The 20088-nt window shown below is 44.9% G+C and overlaps 2 protein-coding genes across 2 annotated transcripts in view; one reads left to right on the top strand and one right to left on the bottom strand.

Moving 5' to 3' along the window:
- THAP4 (THAP domain containing 4) overlaps positions 1-20088 on the bottom strand; it is a 48845-nt gene that overhangs the window by 23157 nt on the left and 5600 nt on the right. The window contains exon 3 of the mRNA XM_084639224.1: positions 987-1146. Coding sequence (XP_084495350.1) covers positions 987-1146 — 160 coding nt within the window. The remainder of the gene's footprint in view (positions 1-986; positions 1147-20088) is intronic.
- The window catches only part of ATG4B (autophagy related 4B cysteine peptidase), a 58668-nt gene continuing 50104 nt past the window's right edge, over positions 11525-20088 (top strand). The window contains 1 exon segment of the mRNA XM_084639225.1: positions 11525-11530. The gene's annotated coding sequence lies outside the window, so the exon portion shown is untranslated.

Below are 20088 nucleotides of genomic sequence, written 5' to 3'. Positions count from 1 at the left end.
AAATGTTAGCTAAAAGATCTATCTTCCTCCAAATCTCTTTTTTTCTTGCACACAATTTCTTAAACCTACATGTCCAAAATGGCTAAATAATTAGCTCTTTACCCTATATGCCCTACTAAGCACTTCATTTAATCACTCTATTTTTTTTCATTATCTACAATATAGACAGATTGCCAAGATTTAAATGGACAGATTTACCTCTTCACAGTTGCTTGTGTGAGGACACATGGACTGTTTGTTTAAATTTATAGCAGAAAGGGTCTGGGTCTAGGCACAAGCTCTACAGTGAAGCAGAGAGAGTAGCTCTAGGGATAATCTTAATAAAGTGCCTAGCTCAGCATTAAGAATATTGTCTGTCTCGTGCCTTAGGCCAGTGTAAATCTGTGGCTATGTACATACACGTACACACACACACCAGGTTTAAGTGTCCAGAAAGTTAAAAACCTACTGATACTCAAAATATGATGATTCTTTGGACCACTCAAATAAATCTCTCTCATGGAACCACTCTCTTGCCCAACCTCCCAAGTCCTCTGCTGCGTGGCTCTCAAAACTTTGCACTTTGTGGACCACATGGATGTGCTCTATTAACTGCTTGTGGTCCTTTGGCAACAGGTCACTAGCATGTGCACACTTAAAATTATCATCATGCTCCCCGGCCTGCCCACTTATTTCTGCATTCCCATTGAGGTGTGTAGCGATTTGTAAACATTTAAGTGAACAGAAATGCAGATGAATGTTTAATCAAGAACAGCAGTTGCCAGATTTAGGTGTGTAACCCAGGCACATGTTGCAATGGAGTTGTTACTGCTCAGCACCTCTAAAAATCAGGCCACCCAGTCAGATCCAATCATATCCTCTCTTCTGACAGGTGAATAATTTTTACTATACCACTTTTTTTTTTTATGTGCAGCCGGTAAACCTGTTGGGGTTTACGCACACTCAATCCAAAGGCACTGCCATGACAAACTAAGTTTTAGACTTACGAAAAGTTCAGCATGGGCTGCCCCACGTGAGAGATGTGCACCTCTTCCAGGTACTGAAAGGGCTTCATTGTAGGGAAGTCACCATCTCCCGGTGGGTCTGACAGCCAGGTGCCCAGCATCCAGGACAGAGGCTCAATCACAGGGTTTAGCTGGGGGGTCTCTGTTGAGAAGGAGGAAAGAATCAGGAACTTTTGACTCAGAGATCTGCTTAAGAGGTCTCTGTCAACTGTGTAGAATGTGGGAGAGTTTATGGAAAAGCATCTCACAGATGTTAGGATACATCATCACTGCTTCTTGCTAGATCAGTGGCACCTTCAAAGTATGAATGGAGCTGGGAACAAAGGACAACAGTTGTGGAGAACAAGTCTGACTTAAAATCTGCTTCTTGGTCTTGCAGTTAATACAGCATGTGACTGCATGTAGAGCTCACCAACCTCAGGCTTCCCCAATCAATGTTGATAAAGAATAGGTGTATGTTCAAGGGAAAACTGTGAAACTTCAGGGCTGCAAGTTAGGCACTAAAAACATATTTAGATACCTTCATTACATGGCCTGATTTTCAGAAGTGCTGAGTATCTGCACCTCCTCCTGGCTTAAGATGGAGGAGATGTGACTATTCATCACCTCAGAAAACATTCTGCCCAACATCAGGTGCACAACTTCAGTCATCCAACTTTCAGAAGTTTGGCATAAGTAAGGGTCAGGAAGTAGGATGCAGTGCCATTAGGGACCCTTCTCGTGGCTAGTCTAAATGCAGTGTCACAAGAGAGGACAGACAGTAGCAGCCATGAATGTAGCAATGAACTATACATGGAAGAGGACGGGGATTTAATAGAGGAGAATGAAGGTGGTTAAAGGATCTCCTGAATATAGTATAGCTATATTCTGCAAGAATGCTTGAAAGAGTGGTACCTTCACACCCTTGCCAAGTTAAGTTACAGCATTGATACAAAACATGGGACTGCAAACTAGGCTATTTACAAAACCTAAAAAGGTTAGAATTCCATTTAAAAGAGCATAGGGATGGCAAACATGAAACACAGATGACTGTTGTTTTCAACAACCCGATATATCCCTGTTCAACAATATTTCACCTAGGTATCCCATTTAAGCCACCGACCCACAGCAGGATACCGTGTAGAAAAATTCATAAGCACATAAGAACAGCCATACTGGGTCAGACCAAAGATCCATCAAGCCCAGTATCCTGTCTTCTGACAGTGGCCAATGGCAGGTGCCCCAAAGGGAATGAACAGACAGGTTATCATCAAGTGATCCATGCCCTGTCACCGAATCCCAGCTTCTGGCAAACAAAGGCCAGGGACACCATTCCTGCCCATCCTGGCTAATAGCCATTGATGGACCTATCTTCCATGAATCTATTTAGCTCCCTTTTGAACCCTGTTATAGTATTTGCCATCACAACACCCTCTGGCAAGGAGTTCCAGAGGTTGACAGTGCATTGCATGAAAAAATACTTTCTTGTGTTTGTTTTAAACCTACTACCTTTTAATTTCATTTGGTGGCCCCTTGTTCTTATATTATGAGGAGTAAATAACACTTCCTTATTTACTTTCTCTATACCACTCATGATTTTATAGACCTCTATCACATCCCGCCTTAGTTGCCTCTTTTCCAAGCTGAAAAGTCCCAGTCTTATTAATCTCTCCTCATACAGAAGCCGTTCTATACCCCTAATAATTTTTGTTGCCCTTTTCTGAACATTTTCCAATTCCAATATATCTTTTTTGAGATGGGGTGACCACATCTGCATGTGGTATTCAAGATGTGGGCGTACCATGGATTTATATAGAGGCAAGATGATATTTTCTGTCTTATTATCTATCCCTTTCTTGATGATTCCCATTCATCAGGAAACTGATTGACAGACCCACCTCACAAACATTTTCGGTGCTCCAAGCCAAACCAAAAAATACAGTAATGCATGTCTGGATGAAGAATGACAAAGATATAATCAGGGCCAACTTGTGGATGTGCAAGAGGCCAATCAAAACTTGGGCACAAACTCTTGGAAGGGGCTAATGAGGCCATAATTTGCCTCCCCTCTGCTGGAAACTCACAGCGAATTGTTTCCCCACTGCTAGACAGGAATAAGGGTTAGTCCAAGAGTTGCTTTGCTTATGCTTAAGGCCCAGGCTGGGTAAAAGCCAATTAAGACACTATGGCACGCAGGCTAAAGTAGAAATGGACCAGAAAGCTGCTCTGTGATGGGAATAGCTCTATTCCATTATTACATTTATATGGAACCTTTGTCTCATGACACAAAGACACCTTCTTTAATGAGTCACTGTAAGAGGAACAGCTTTGGTAAATAACAATTGTGCACTTTTTATTGTGTAATGTGATTTTAATAGGGTATGCACTGTAAAAAAAACAAAAAACAACCTCTCTCACCCCAAGAAATTAATTGAGATGCACTGACACCATTTCAGGTCCCTGTGAATGGCAAAGCATTTCGTACTGATGATGCAAGTAAGAAAAGGGATACATTACCCCTATTACATCAGGGAAGACCAAAACAAACATAACTGGATATGCTCACTGCACGGTCTAGAGTGGTGACGTTAAGCGTTGTGAAGCCAGAGATCCAAATTCAGGAGTCAATGTAGTATGTTCCTCTCCCACACTAGCTAAAAGAGTCCACACACTCAACCCAATGGGAAAAGAGTTTATACACCTACTGCCATCATTACCTGGCAACAAGCAGGAATGTGATACAGGTTTGGCTAGGCTGGAAGGTAGAGACAAAATTATGAAGAAAATCGAGGACCTAAACGGGTGATGTCATAGGTGAAAACTTGCTAGGCCAGTGTGAAACTCACTGTGCCTCAATCCCAAATTGCTTGTTAAAAGTAGTGGGAAAGGGAGGAGAGAGAGTCCATGTTTAGAGGAGCAGACTGAAAGGTAAGGGAATGATGCATCCGAGGGTGCTGAGGAAATTGGCTGATGTGATTGCGGAGCCATTGGCCATTATCTTTGAAAACTCATGGCAATTGGGGGAGGTCCCGGACGACTGGAAAATGGCAAATATGGTGTCCATCTTTTAAAAAGGGAAGAAGGAGAACCGGAGGAACTACAGACCTGTCAGCCTCACCTTAGTCCCTGGAAAAATCATGGAGCAGGTCCTCAAGAAAACCATTTTGAAGCACTTGGAGGAGAGGAAGGTGATCAGGAACAGTCAACATGGATTCACCAAGGGCAAGTCATGCCTGACCAACCTGATTGCCTGATGTGATAACTGGCTCTGTGGATATAGGGAAAGCAGTGGATGTGATATATCTTGACTTCAGTAAAGCTTTTGATACCGTCTCCCACAGTATTTTTGCCAGCAAGTTAAAAAAACTATGGATTGGATGAATGGACTATGAGGTGGATAGAAAACTGGCTAGATTGTCGGGCTCAATGGGTAGTGACCAACGGCTCGATGTCTAGCTAGCAGTCAGTATCAAGTGGAGTACCACAGGGGTAGGTCCTGAGGCCGGTTTTGTTCAACATCTTTATTAATGATCTGGATGATGGGATGGATTGCACCCTCAGCAAGTTCGCAGATGAAACTAAACTAGGGGGAGAGGTAGATACACTGGAGGGTAGGGATCGGGTCCAGAGTGACCTAGACAAATTGGAGGATTGGGCCAAAAGAAATCTGATGAGGTTCAACAAGGACAAGTGCAGAGTCCTGCACTTAGGACGGAAGAATCCCATGCACTGTTACAGGCTGGGGACCGACTGGCTAAGCAGCAGTTCTGCAGAAAAGGACCTGGAGATTACAGTGGATGAGAAGCTGGATATGAGTCAGCAGTGTGCCCTTGTTGCAAAGAAGGCTAACAGCATATTGGGCTGCATTAGAAGGAGCACTGCCAGCAGATCGAGGGAAGTGATTATTCCCCTCTATTCGGACCTGGTGAGGCCACATCTGGAGTATTGCATCCAGTTTTGGGCCCCCCACCACAGAAAGGATGTGGACAAATTGGAGAGAGTCCAGCGGAGGGCAACGAAAATGACCAGGGGGCGAGGACACATGACTTATGAGGAGAGGCTGAGGGAACTAGGCTTGTTTAGTCTGCGGAAGAGAAGAGTGAGGGGGGATTTGATAGCCGCCTTCAACTACTTGAAGGGGGGTTCCAAAAAGGATGGAGTGCGGCTGTTCTCAGTGGTGGAAGATGACAAAACAAGAAGCAATGGTCTCAAGTTGCAGTGGAGGAGGTCTAGGTTGGATATTAGGAAACACTATTTCACTAGGAGGGTGGTGAAGCACTGGAATGGGTTACCTAGGGAGGTGGTTGAATCTCCATCCTTGGAGATTTTTAAGGCCCGGCTTGACAAAACCCTGGCTGGGATGATTTAGTTGGTGTTAGTCCTGCTTTGGGCAGGAGGTTTGACTAGATGACCTGCTGAGGTCTCTTCCAACCCTAATCTTCTATGATTCTAATGAAAATTTTCCCCATCAAGAGAGGATTTTCATTTCTGTCACCTGTGGGGTCTCTCTTCTTGTGGCATCTCAGGTTCTGTACCAAAAGACTGGAGGATAGCTAATGTGATGCCAATTGTTAAAAAGGGCTCCAGAGGTGATGCCGGCAATTACAGGCCAGTAAGCCTGACTTCAGTACCGGGCAAACTGGTTGAAACAACAGTAAAAAACAAAATTGTCAGACACACAGATGAACATAATTTGTTGGGGAATAGTCAAGGTGGTATTTGTAAAGGGAAATCATGCCTCACTAATATATTAGAATTCTTTGTGGGGGACAACAAGCATGTAGACAAGGGGGATCCAGTGGGTATAGTGTATTTAGATTTTCAGCAAGCCTTTGACAAGGTCCCTCACCAAAGGCTATTAAGCAAAATAAGCAGTCATGGGATAAAGAGGGAAGGTTCTCTCATGGATTGGTAACTGGTTAAAAGACAGGAAACAAAGGGTAGGAATAAATGGTTAGTTTTCAGAATGGAGAGAAGTAAATAGTGGTGTCCCCCTGGTGTCTGTACTGGGACCAGTCCTATTCAACATATTCATAAATGATCTGGAAAAAGGGGTAAACAGTGATGTGGCAAAATCTGCAGATGATACAACACTACTCAAGTTAGTTAAGTCCCAGGCAGACAGCGAAGAGCTACAAAAGGATCTCTCAAAACTGGGTGACTGGGCAACAAAATGGCAGATGAAATTCAACATTGATAAATGCAAAGTAATGCTCATTGGAAAACATAATCCCAACTATACATATAAAATGATGGGTTCTAAATTAGCTGTCACCACTCAAGAAAGTAATCTTGGAGTCACTGTGGATAATTATCTGAAAACATCCGCTCAATGTGCAGTGGCAGTCCAAAAAGCAAACAATGTTGGGAATCATTAAGAAAGGGATAGCTAATAAGTCAGAAAATATCATATTGCCTCTAAATAAATCCATGGTATGCCCACATCTTGAATACTGCATGCAGATGTGGTCGCCCCAGCTCAAAAAAGATATATTGGAATTGGAAAAGGTTCAGAAAAGGACAACAAAAATGATTAGCGGCATGGAATGTCTGCCATAGGAAGAGAAATTAATAAGACTGGGGCTTTGCAGCTTGGAAAAAAGACGACTAAGGGGGGATATGATAGAGGTCTATAAAATCATGGCTGGTGTGGCAAAAGTAAACAAGGAAGTGTTATTTAATCCTCCTCATTACACAAGAACTTGGGGTCACCAAATGAAATTAATAGGCCGCAGGTTTAAAACAAACAAAAGGAAGTATTTTTTCACACAACGCAGTCAACCTGTGGAACTCCTTGTCAGAGGATGTTGTGAAGGCCAAGACCATAACAGGGTTAAAAAAAAACAAACAGATAAATTCATGGAGGACAGTTCCCTCAACGGCTATTAGCCAGGATGGGCAAGGATGGTGTCCTTAGCCTCTGTTTGCCAGAAGCTGGGAATGGCTGACAGGGGATGGATCACTTGATTACCTGTTCTGTTCATTTCCTCTGGGTCACCTGGCATTGGCCACTGTTGGAAGACAGGATACTGGCCTAGGTGGACCTTTGGTCTGACCCAGTATGGCCGTTCTTATGTTCTCTCTCCTCAAGTTTAGCGAGTGTTAAAACAGTTTTAAAACAAATATAATGCCCCTAATTACATTTCATTCTCCTGAAACACACTGAGATAGAATAACGAGATATTTGCATCAGATCCCACAGTGAGGTTGATGGGATTTCTATAGAACTATAGCAATAGTTTGCAAAGATTGTCAGATCAGTTTGCACTCTTCACAGCTGACAGTACTGGCAATAAGGGGTTCTCAAACTGGGGGCAGAAACATTAAATGTTTATATTTCACATTTTTAGGTACTGACTTTTTACTTATATAGGGAAGAATATCTGCAGGCTCTCCACATTATTTGCCATGTATGTAAATAAACACATACATAATCAAATGTTTTTAGCTTAGATACTATTATTTGTGCTGGAAATGGCCCACCTTGATTATCATACACATTGTAAGGAGAGTGATCACTTTAGATAAGCTATTACCAGCAGGAGAGTAGGGTGGGGGGGAGAGAAAACCTTTTGTAGTGATAAACACCCATTTTTTTCATGGTTTGTGTGTATAAAAACATCTTCTGTATTTTCCATAGTATACATCTGATGAAGTGAGCTGTAGCTCACAAAAGCTTATGCTCAAATAAATTGGTTAGTCTCTAAGGTGCCACAAGTACTCCTTTTCTTTCTTTGCACTTTGTAACAGGAAAAGTCCCAGGTTTAAGTGAACAGGGAAGCTTTGGGAACAATGGCTTTTGGTCTGCAGCGTAGGCTTTTGCTCCCCTCTAGTGGAAAAAGTGATATTGCAGCAATTCAAAGTCCTCTCTTCTGTGCAAAAGATAAAGCAGGCAGTGAATTTCAGTTTTTGACTGTGTGAAAAGAGATACCTATTTTCAGACAACCTGAGCACCGGGAGTAGCCTCCACTGGGGGTGGGGCTGGTTCCAGAGTTTGTGCGGGGTCTGAAGGTGGGTTGCTGAGAGTTGGTTGAGAGTTGCCTCGGGAAGGCGGGACCCCAAACGTGGCGGTGGAGGGACACCCTGGGCCTGGTGGTACGCTCAGGGGGTCCAGAACTGCCACTGGGGTTGCCAGTGGGGTACTGAGGTGTCCTGTCTGAGGCTGCCCGGGCCTGACTGGGGTATGTCCGAAGCTCCCGATGCCCTACCTGACCTAAGGGAGGGAGACTGGGAGCGGGATGGCAAAAGGGGGGCGATGCTCGAGTGCACCAAGGAAGGCTCTGAGTCCCCTGACGGGCGGGATGGGTACCACGAGGAATGGCGAGATCTGGGCAGTGGCTGGTGCCGTTGTGGAGAGCGGTACTGTGAGGTTGACAGGTGCCAAGAAGTTGGACCTCGCCTCGATGGGGAGCGGCATCGAGAGAGTGACTGGTGCCGTGCCGGAGATCTGCGCTGTGCCGGAGAGCGGTGCTGTAATTGACAACTTGGAGAGGTGCGGTGCCGCTATGGAGAGCGATGCACGGAATGATGACCGTCTGAGCGGTGCCACGAGGTCTCAGACCATGACCTAGACCTCGAGTGGGACCATGACCTATCAGCTGACAACCATCTTGAGTGGGAACGGCTCCAAGGATCAGGGTTGCAAGACCAGTGCCGCGAGTCGGACCAGAGCTGTGAGTTAGACCAATGCGTAACATACGTGTGGTGCCAAGACTCAGAATGGTGCTGGGACTCAGAGCGGCGCGGTGATGCTGGTCTGGGGCAGATAGCCCAAACATTGTTGGTTTGCCCCTTGACGGTACCGAGGCTCGAGCTGGTGGAGGCCTCGAGACCAGGGACACAGGCGCAGTCATCTCAATGAGCCCTCTAGCGGCCTCAAAAGTGTCCAGAGTGGAGGGCAGTGTGACCTCCTCCACCTGCAGGGGATCCGGGGCTGCCCAGGGAACCGAGGGCCCTTGTGGGCTGAGGCCTACTGGAGGGTCTGTCAGTCTTATGGGTATGGTCTGCACCGTGTCCTGCTGGGGCCGCAGCGTCCGCTTCAAACCTCTGAGGGGGTCCTCCCATGGCCTGCTTTTTACGGGCGGCCGGGGAGTGGGAGCGGTGCCTGGCGGAGCGCTTCTGGATCCCAGGAGATTGCCAGCTCCTAGGAGGGCATGCCGAGTCCTTTTGTGGTGCTGTAGATGGTGCCGGTGGAGGAGCGCTCTGCACCGAGGGGTTCAGGCCCAAATCTTGTGGCAGATGGAGAACAGACTCCATGAGGAGTTGTTTCAGGCGAATGTCCCTCTCCTTTCTGGTATAGGGTTTAAATGCCTTGGAAATTTTACACTTGTCCGCCTGGTGGGCCTCTCCCAGACACCAAAGACAGCAGTTGTGGGGATTGCCCATGGGCATAGGCTTGCCGCAGGAGCTACAAGGTTTGAAGCCCTGGGACAGCATGCCCCGGAGCCCCACAGGGCACTCGTTGAAGGGGAAAACTCCCCAACTGCTATAAATTATACTTAACACTAGAGATAATGACTAACAATTAACTAACAATGGGTAACTATATACAGAGATAAGTAAGGTAGCTAGGGAGTAGTGGAGTACTTGAGAACAAGAGACCACTGTTCCAACAACCGTCATTGGCTAAGAAGGAACTGAAGGGTGGGGTTGGGCTGGCAGGATCGTATATAGAGCACCATATCGGTGCCACTCCAGGGGGCTCCACAGCCAGCCCAACGGGAAGCTGCTAGGGAAAAGTTTCTGACTTCTGTGCAAGCAGCACGCGCACACCTAACTCGAATAGATATAAGCAAGCACTCGGAGAAGAACAAGTTTAATCTTTCTCTGACTCTCCCCCCCACAACATTTCTAGATCAAGAGGCAGACTGTACCTGATGGATGGAAGAAATGGCTTCAGGTGCAAGGAGCAATTTTATTGTTCCTAATGACCATTTCTTTAAACATTTACATGCCTGGGGAAATTATATAGCTTTTCTGGCAAGTGTCACCAACTTCTGCAGAACGTATTTATTTTTTCAATTGGGTTTCTAGCCCTTAAGTTTGTGAAAATAACTTTCCAGATGTAAACTAAGTATAAATTAATGCAGTCATGTCTTCCTAAGTCTGCAGACAGACAGCTTTAATTGTCTTTGCTGCACCTTCGGAAAGCACCAAATTGAAGAGTAATAATTGCCACTATTCAGAACAGCAGTGACTATTCAGAACTATTCAGTGGACAGCAGTGAGACTGACAAGAATCATTCATGCATTGTGTTGCTTGGGAAAGCTAGAAGCAGATGCAAAGGCAGACAGAGGAATCACTAATGGGGCATGAAGACTCCAAAACAGAGGCTGTGGCAGGGAAAGAGCAGTGGAGACCCATCCTCCTCTCAAAAGCTAGAGGCTGAGGAAAGACAGAGCAGCAGATGAACAAAACAACACCTCTCCCCTGCCACTTGTTGTAGCTAGAAGGGAGAGAGGAGGAGCAGATATTTCATCCACCTTTGAAGCAGTTGGCAGATTCTAGGGTGGGAGGTGGAGGTGGTGGGAGAAGCAAAAGAATCCTCTTTCTCCTGAGTAGTCAGAGGAGTTTGGGGATTCAAGTTTATCAGGCACCTACTACCCCACAGAGGATTTGAAAGACAAAGCCCCTGAGTAAAGTCCAGGAACAGCATCATTAAGAATTTGAGCACACAAAAAACCTTTCCCAGCAGCTGGGGCACAGGTTTATTTCTCACCTGGGTGTTGCCTCTGGGCGATGATGCACTCAGACCTCTTGCATCAGTCTTTTGGCAAGCAGGTTTAGTTCCCTGATCTCTGATAAATTTTAAGCCTTGTGTGTGAGTGGATGGAGGTAAATGAGTTGGGCTGGGTGCGTAAGGGAGTAGGAGGGAGACAGAGACAGATGGAATGAATTAGAAAAGAGATGAATGATTTTAAAAGAGAGAGACTGAGAAATTGAGGGAGAGGGGGAAGCAATGGGAGAAGAAAGAAGCAGCAGAAAATAAAGGCAGCAGCAGAGAACACAACATAGGGAAGTGATATAATGCGGTGGAGGAGAGAGAGAAAATAAGAAGCTAACTGACAATGAAAACAAAGGAGAAAGGGATAAACCGTGATCTGTGATAGGAAAGAAAGGAAAGTGGAGTGAAGCCAGGATGGAAAAGAGGGTAGGAGAGGAGCAAGAAAGATGCAGTAAGTAGCATTTTAAACAAATTATTAAGATAGAAGGTTGATTGAGAACATCTTAGAATTAAGTACAAGTGCTTTATTCTTTTACATTGCAGAGGGAATAGCTAGCAGACTTCACTCTTCAGCTGGGAGATGTTGGTAAATTCTTCAACCTTGCTAACAGCTTGCATTATTTGGTGACACAACTGATTTTAAAAGCCTGGGAGTTTAATGGAGCTGAAATAAAGTATTTCATTGGAATGTGATTTATTATTTATGACTGAACTGGCTTATGCTGGTTTTCTTACCAGCTGATCTGTACTATACCTTGTATAGCAAGTGAAGGCTGGAGTACTTTAAGAGGGAGGCTAACTGCCTGTGGGATCATGGTTACGGTGAGTAGAGCTAGATGATCGTTGTGGTAGAACATAAAGTGGTGTTTGCAAAGGAAAGGGAAATGTATCTCTGGCATGCTGGGTTGATTTGTTTTAAATATCAGTGTTATCAATGTAATCCTTGTTTAGAGGAATCACTCTAAAGAGGTGATGAATATTTTCCTTATTATGGAGCTAAGCTTCAAGCAGGACTCTTGCAAACATTCTACCAGCTGCATTATCAAAAGGTGCCTCATAGTACTGGGGAATGTGAATTTTAGTTTAAGGACTTTGTTGCAAAGGAGAGAACTACTAACATTCTGGACATCAGAGATAAAACATTGGGATGAAATCCACCAATAGTATAATTCATAGTGTGTGAGATCATGTGATGCAGTAAAGACATAATAAAACCTATAAACTCACTGTCCTCTCCCAATTCCTTAACTATGTGGTGGTGAAATAGGTCAGAAAAAGCCAGGGGAAGATAAAATGCTCCGTCTTCTAGTCTGGGTAATTAACCAGTGGAACAACTTATCCAGGGTCATGGTGGATTCTCCATCACGGGCAATTTTAAAATCAAGACAGGATGTTTCTTCTAAAAGATCTGCTCTAGGAATTATTTTGGGAAATTGTATGGCCTGAGTTATACAGGTCAGACTAGAGGAGCACAATGATCCCTTCTGAACTTGGAATCTGTGAAAACCATGTCCACTGAAAAAATTTAAAGGTGCATGCATGCTGCAGACTGACTCATAGAACACAACCTAAATTTGAAGATATCATCCTCTGTTGAAATGATAAGGGAATTCACTGTGATGTTAGTTTAGCTACTATTGACCTTCTCCATACTGCTCCCCCACTGTAGATATACTTTCCCCCCTTGCATATTTTCATCTTCTTCCAGTGTTATTGCCTCTCTTTCCAAGCACAATGCCACTGCTTCTTCCCTTCCCTACACACTATCCCAGCATCCCCTACCCCCCACCCTGGGTCCTCTCCTCATACATGCATCTCCATTGACCAACTCTAGTATTCCTAGCCTGGTTGTTCACCAGATATACAATTTCTGCTCCTTCCCACTTTGGGGAGCCACGAGGTCCGCAACACTCCTAACCCAATCACCAAATCCACTCCCTGTTGACAGACAAGCTATGCCAAGATCTCTTGGTTTCCATTTCCCCTTCCAAACTAAACAAACAAGGTGCTTTATCACCTGACCTCACCTCACCGTTCAAAATTCACAGACAAGCTGTCATCTGATCTTTCCCATTCAAAGACAGGCCTTGATGGTAAATTCCCACCTACATCAAAAACAAGCTTAAAAGTGAGTGACTCCTTTCGCTTTGCTATAGGAGCCAGTGCAGTCCCCAATCTTCCAGACTTATACTGAGGCACAGATACAATCCCTATCCTTCTGACTGGTTTCCACTACTCTGTGACTAGTCATTCTCCTTTCCTGCCTCTGCAACATTGTTTTACAGAACTACCAAACTCTGTCCCCATTTTTAGACATTCACAAGATTTGTATTTTGTTATGAATGAAGATTGCATAACCAGGGTCAGCGTGTGCTACAGCTACAGCATACTGTATCAAAATGCTGCAGGAAGACTTTCTGACTTCTGCAGCCTGCTAGTACTAATTCACAGAATATAGAAAAAAATGTTCAAATTACATATTTTGGAACTCCCCAACATCCTAAGGCAGCAGTGGGCAAACTTTTTGGCCTGAGGGCCACATCTGGGAATAGAAATTGTATGGCAGGCCATGAATGCTCACAAAATTGGGGTTGGGATGTGGGAGGGGGGTCAGAGCTCTGGTTGTGGGTGTGGGCTCTGGGCTGAGGCCAGAAATAAGGAGTTCAAGGTGCAGGAGGGGGCTCCGGGCTGGAGGAGGATGCGGGGGTGAGCGCTCCGGTTGGGTGTGCAGGCTCTGGGGTGGGGCTGGGGATGAGAGGTTTGGGGTGCAGGAGGGTGCTCCAGGCTGGGATCAAGGGGTTTGGAGGGTGGGAGGGGGATAGGGCCGGGGCAGGGGGTTGGGGCGTGGAGGGAGGCTCAGGGGTGCAGGCTCCAGGCAGCGCTTTCCTCAACTGGCTCCCAGAAGCAGCGGCATGTCCCTTCTCTGGCTCCTATGTGGAGGTGTGGCCAGGCAGCTCTGCACGCTGCCTCGTCCGCAGGCACCGTCCCTGCAGTTCCCATTCGCCGCAGTTCCTGGCCAACGGGAGCTGCGGGGGTGGCGGTGGGGGTGCCGTGCAGAGTGGAGCCCCCTGGGTGCCCCTACGCGAAGGGGCCAGGGGGAGGGGGGGCCATGAGCTCCTTCTGGGAGCCACGTGGAGCGGCCCCCGACCCTGCTCCCCGGCTGAAGCAACGGAGGGGGGTAAGCCCCAGACCCCACTCCCCAGCGCAAACTCGAGGGCCAGATTAAAACGGCTGGTGGGCCAGATTCGGCCCGTGAGCCGCAGTTTGCCCACTCCTGTCCTAAGGAAACTGTGCATTTATAAGTGATATAAGCTTTCTTTTAGGTCTTCCTTAATTAACATTTTTAATTGTTTTCTAATACAAGCTGTGGAATTCAGAGGTTTTGCTGCAAGCTTACTTTCCCTCCACTGTACAGTATAGAACTGCTTCTATTTTAATTCATATTATATAGTTTATTATGACGAAGTTTGTGATCTCACCAAGAGAAAGGGGAGAAACAATACAAATGGACAAAAAAGGGGATGGAAGAAACAGGAGCATCTCTACCATGGCCAGAAGCATACTTTTACGTTCCCCGTCACTGTATATGAGCATCTCACAATCTTTAATGTATTTACCCTCACAACACCCTGTTCAGGTAGAGAACATAAGAACGGCCATATTGGGTCAGACCAAAGGTCCATCTAGCCCAGTATCCTGTCTTCCGACAGTGGCCAATGCCAGGTGCCCCAGAGGGAATGAACAGAACAGATAATCATCAAGTGATCCATTCCCTGTCTCCCATTCCCAGCTTCTGGCAAACAGAGACACCATCCCTGCCCATCCTGGCTAATAGCCATTGATGGACCTATCCTCCATGAATTTATCTAATTCTTTTTTAAACCCTGTTATAGTTTTGAACTGAACAAATCCCCCGAACAAATCCCCCCTCCTAAATATTTGCTAAACTGCCCCCCTCAGGTATTAGGCTGACTCAACACCAGCACACAGTGTGAGGGATTGTTAAATCTTTCCCTAGTTTCATACCAGTTAAGGTGAGAAGATTCCATTATGATAATCTAGTCTGTCCTGCTGCATAACACAGGCTATCAAATTTCACCCAGGAATTTCTGCATCAAGCTCATAGCTTCTGGCTCAGCTAGAGGAGACAGAGTCCAGTGAAAGGAAGGGGAGGCCTCAGATTGGATATAATTGCCTGATATCCCTCCCATCCAACTCCTAACACACATTCCTATATTTAAGAAGCAAGATCACAAAAAGTGTTGTCCGATTTTGCTACCTCCTGAGACCATTGGGTCAGAGATAGATTAATTTTCAGCTCATTTTAGCATCAGTCTGGAGCCCTGCATTCTGCTTTTTAAATTAAATTAAATTTTAAATGAATTTAGTGCTGATGACAGGTTTATGTCAGACAGTCTCAGAGACTGAGACCCTCCCTTTGTCCAAAGAACAGGTATTGCAGAGAAATCAGCAGGGCGACATCCCCCACACTGCCCCAGCAATGTGCTACTGCCCTGATTTGGAGCAACCACTTAAAGGGATGAGAGTATTCAGCCTCCAGGATTGTTCAACTCTTGGTCTCTGACATCATCAATAAAGACATGGATTTTGCTGACTGGCTTTCTAATGCTAACCCAGTCTGGATTGGGAACGCCTGCTCACTTCACACAGACCACTGAAGAGGTGTCAGATTCAACTAGTGCACAAAAATAAAAGCCCCACATTTATATCCTATTACCAGTCTCAAAAGCCATCCAATTCACCCAAAACTGTTTTCATTCAAGTGCAAGAATTATGAAAACTAATGTATGTATATTAGGTTTAGTAAGACTTCTAAAACAAACCTAATTTGGGGGAAGTCTAAATGTTATACTCATTTTTCAAATAATTCAGGTAGCTTCAGATGTGAATCAATTCTTCACTGTTTTTGTTTTTAATAACACAGCCTTCACAAAAGCAGACACTAGATTCAAAAGGGGTTCCAGTGAAGCAAAAACCTTTGAATGGTAGAATTTTAACTCTTTGACTAATAAATAGAGTATTTTAGCTGCATTTAACCATACCTTTGGTTGCTGCACTGCTGGCCATATTTCCCAGGGTTATTTTTAGACTGCTCACCTTAGCTCCCTATTCTTTCCTTGGTCACCAGGAAATGTTTTACACTTGGTTGATAAGATAGTAATATAGAAAATGATCTCACGATTAGGTGAAAATGTTATCCCAGTTTCTGCTGGGAGTTGTAGTTTAATTTAAAACAGGCTCTTACAAAAGTAACCGACCTGATACACAGCAGTTGCACAATTAGCACGACCCAACTTTCAAAACAGAAAACCTGGACTGCTCTAAATATAGTCAAAGGGGATGAGGTGTAGAAGGATTTGGTAGTTAAGAGACGCCTTCAAGAACGACAAGAGGATTTGGCAGTAATTGTCTCCAATCAGAGCAGGCTGTTCATAACATTCTCCTCCTCTCCTGACCCTCCACTGGCTTTTCAGCAACATTTCCCCAATGCTTTAGATTAAGATCCTTATTTCTTTCCCCCAATATCCTTACTCTCCCTCAGGAGATGAATTTTGGTCCCAGCTGCCTTTTTCTAGGACTCTGGCACCTATCAAATGATTTACTGCATGCTCTGACATGCAGTAAAATCTTGAACACTTCAGATTCCAGGCTCTCACACTGGCACGCTCTGGGCTATGAGGAATCCCAGACTCCAAAACATGTCAGAATATATAACAATTCAATAGGGAGACTCCATGCTGAGGCCAGTTGCAGATGGGCCTAAGGTTCGTCTTGGCATCAGCAGTTTTAGTGGGGTGGCAGAATGCCAGGAAGCAGGGGTGGTCAGCCGGCTGGCTTGCTGTACTGGAACCAGGGCATAAAATAATTAGCATACACAACCTGCAAAATCAGTCTGCCTAGTCACCTTACACACACCCTCATAGGCCATATGTTTAGAAAAGAAACATGGAAGTTTGCCTGTACATTTTCACAGGAAATATACCACATTCTGGCTGAGATGCAAACTGATAAAACTGCTGTGGTAAGGGAGACATGCCCTTCCCTACTCAGGTTTCAGAGTAACAGCCGTGTTAGTCTGTATTTGCAAAAAGAAAAGGAGTACTTGTGGCACCTTAGAGACTAACCAATTTATTTGAGCATGAGCTTTCGTGAGCTACAGCTCACTTCATCGGATGCATACCGTGGAAACTGCAAAAGACATTATATACACACAGAGACCATGAAACAGTACCTCCTCCCGCCCCACTGTCCTCCTGGTAATAGCTTATCTAAAGTGATCATCAAGTTGGGCTATTTCCAGCACAAATCCAGGTTTTCTCACCCTCCGCCCCCCCCCCCCCCCAAACTCACTCTCCTGCTGGTAATAGCCCATCCAAAGTGACCACTCTCTTCACAATGTGTATGATAATCAAGGTGGGCCATTTCCTGCACAAATCCAGGTTCTCTCACCCTCCGCCCGCCCCCCGCCCCCCACAAACTCACTCTCCTGCTGGTAACAGCCCATCCAAAGTGACCACTCTCTTCACAATGTGTATGATAATCAAGGTGGGCCATTTCCTGCACCATTTACAACGCACACTTTGCTTCTCTGCAAAAGAAAAAGGACACAAGGGGCCACAGCAATGGTTCCCTCAACCCACCCACCAATATTGTTAACCTATCCAACTATACTCTCAGCCCAGCAGAAGCAGCTGTCCTATCTCGGGGCCTCTCCTTCTGCCCCTCCACCCCCATGAACATGATACAGTTCTGTGGTGACCTAGAATCCTATTTTCGACGTCTTCGACTCAAGGAATACTTCCAACACACCTCTGAACAACATACTAATCCACAGAGACCTCCCTACCAACACTACAAAAAGAAGGATTCTAGGTGGACTCCTCCTGAAGGTCGAAACAGCAGACTGGACTTCTACATAGAGTGCTTCCGCCGACATGCACGGGCTGAAATTGTGGAAAAGCAGCATCACTTGCCCCATAACCTCAGCCGTGCGGAACACAATGCCATCCACAGCCCCAGAAACAACTCTGACATCATAATCAAAAAGGCTGACAAAGGAGGTGCTGTTGTCATCATGAATAGGTCGGAATATGAACAAGAGGCTGCTCGGCAGCTCTCCAGCACCACTTTCTACAAGCCATTACCCTCTGATCCCACTGAGAGTTACCAAAAGCAACTACAGCATTTGCTCAAGAAACTTCCTGAAAAAGCACAAGATCAAATCCGCACAGACACACCCCTGGAACCCCGACCTGGGATATTCTATCTACTACCCAAGATCCATAAACCTGGAAATCCTGGGCACCACATCATCTCAGGCATTGGCACACTGACAGCAGGATTGTCTGGCTATGTAGATTCCCTCATCAGGCCCTACGCTACCAGTACTCCCAGCTACCTTCGAGACACCAATGACTTCCTGAGGAAACTTCAATCCATCGGTGATCTTCCTGAAAATACCACCCTGGCCACTATGGATGTAGAAGCCCTCTACACCAACATTCCACACAAAGATGGACTACAAGCCATCAAGAACACTATCCCCGATAATGTCACGGCTAACCTGGTGGCTGAACTTTGTGACTTTGTCCTTACCCATAACTATTTTACATTTGGGGACAACGTATACCTTCAGATCAGTGGCACTGCTATGGGTATACTCCTTTTCTTCTTCCCAACTCAGAGTTCAGACAAAACAAAGCAACATTTCACCCTTAACTGCTTGTTTCCCAAGCTGTCATTCATGGCCACACAGACCTGAAGAAGAACTCTGGGTAGCTCAAAAGCTAGTCTCTTCCACCCCCGGCAATTGTACAATAAAAGATATTACCTAATTCACCTTCTCTCTTCCAATACTATTATTATTTAACTGATAAATTATGGAGTCTCCTTTATGGGATTCTCAGGAAACGAAAAGCACTCTCAATTTAGTTTTTGTATCAATCTACCCTTAGCACTCACACAAAATATAAACTGCCCAACTCGACAGTTGGCTTCAGTTTCATTAGTGGTTTTTTAAGACTATATAAACAAGAAGACAGAAGCGTGAATAGGTGGTACATGCCAACAGGATGCTAATATTAAAACAAACTCTTCTTTAAGATTTATGGACAGCAGTTAAAACTTTACCAATGTAAACTTTACGCAGTAAACAATTTATAATCACTTAGAATTTGATTATCTAAATATTGCTTTCTATCTTGAGAAAATATTAGATCTGGCAATTTTCAGAATTCCTGTTAAAAAGGTTTGATTCTTGTCCTTCAATAAACAGCACATGTATCTCAGAAAATCAGTCATGGTGCTTACTAAATTAGGGCAAAGCATCTTTCAAAGGATCAATTTTATAAAAAGCTCATTTGTAGGAGTTCCAACAAATGTGAACTTATTAAAAATATATTAAGACAATTTATGTAAACCTAAAAAAATTTGTCTAGCAGTTTAGATTAAGGTAATTCTTTTATATTGACACACAAAGAGAATATAAAAATATGCACCAAAAGGTACCAATCACAAGGCTGTTGCAGGGTTTTAGTTACATGTACTAGTAGCTATTTAAGCTTTGATTTTGTGGTTTATAGTATTGTTGGAAACCCTGGATGAAGTTACAAATTTTGAACGATTTCACTTCTACTATGTAGTCCTGCAGGGACAAACAAACAAAAAACACCCAACCTTGACATCATTTCAGTGATTTTTTTCCACTTACATTAAAATGTGGGATTTTTCCATGGGAAAGACCTATTAAAATTGGGACCTTATCATGGAAAAATAAGGTTGGGTGGCAACCCTAAATATAAGCAGGTAGTTTATATTCTCTTAGTTGAGTTTAGAGATAGGAATTGCCACAATGGATTAGAGCAGTGGGGTCCATTTACACCAGTATCCTGTCTCTGACACTTGCTAGTACTAGAAGCTTCAGAGGAAGAGGTAAGAAACCCCACAATGGAATACCCCTAGGGAAAGTTTTTCTTCCGAACACTGTCAGTTGGGGGCTGGGCTTATGCTCTGAAGAATGAGTCTTTGCCATCCTGAACAGGAAGCAGCAGCAGTGCCAGGATGCAGAGAGGAGGCTTGGAGTGCTCCAGGTGTCCACACTGCACTTGCCATGGCAAGAGAGAGGCGATGCTGACTTGCCTAGCCTGATGTGTGGGCTGGCTAGCTGGGCAGGCTCAATGCTTGCCCCGAGAAAGCCATATGGGCAGAGGCACTAGAGATGTCCGGAGCCACTGCCCAGTGGCCAAGATCCCTGGAGGAGTGCTTCTAGGACTGGCCACCCCAGTGCTGCAGGAAGGAGCTTTGGTGGAGTGTGATGTATCACATAGAATCTGCACCCAGCAGTACCACGGCTGGAGCCT

Source organism: Lepidochelys olivacea (genome assembly GCF_965140295.1).
Source record: "Lepidochelys olivacea isolate rLepOli2 genome assembly, chromosome: 9".
Classification (NCBI taxonomy): domain Eukaryota; kingdom Metazoa; phylum Chordata; order Testudines; family Cheloniidae; genus Lepidochelys; species Lepidochelys olivacea.
The sequence above is the reverse complement of the archived record's forward strand: the minus strand, read 5'-3'. Positions and strand labels throughout refer to the sequence as shown.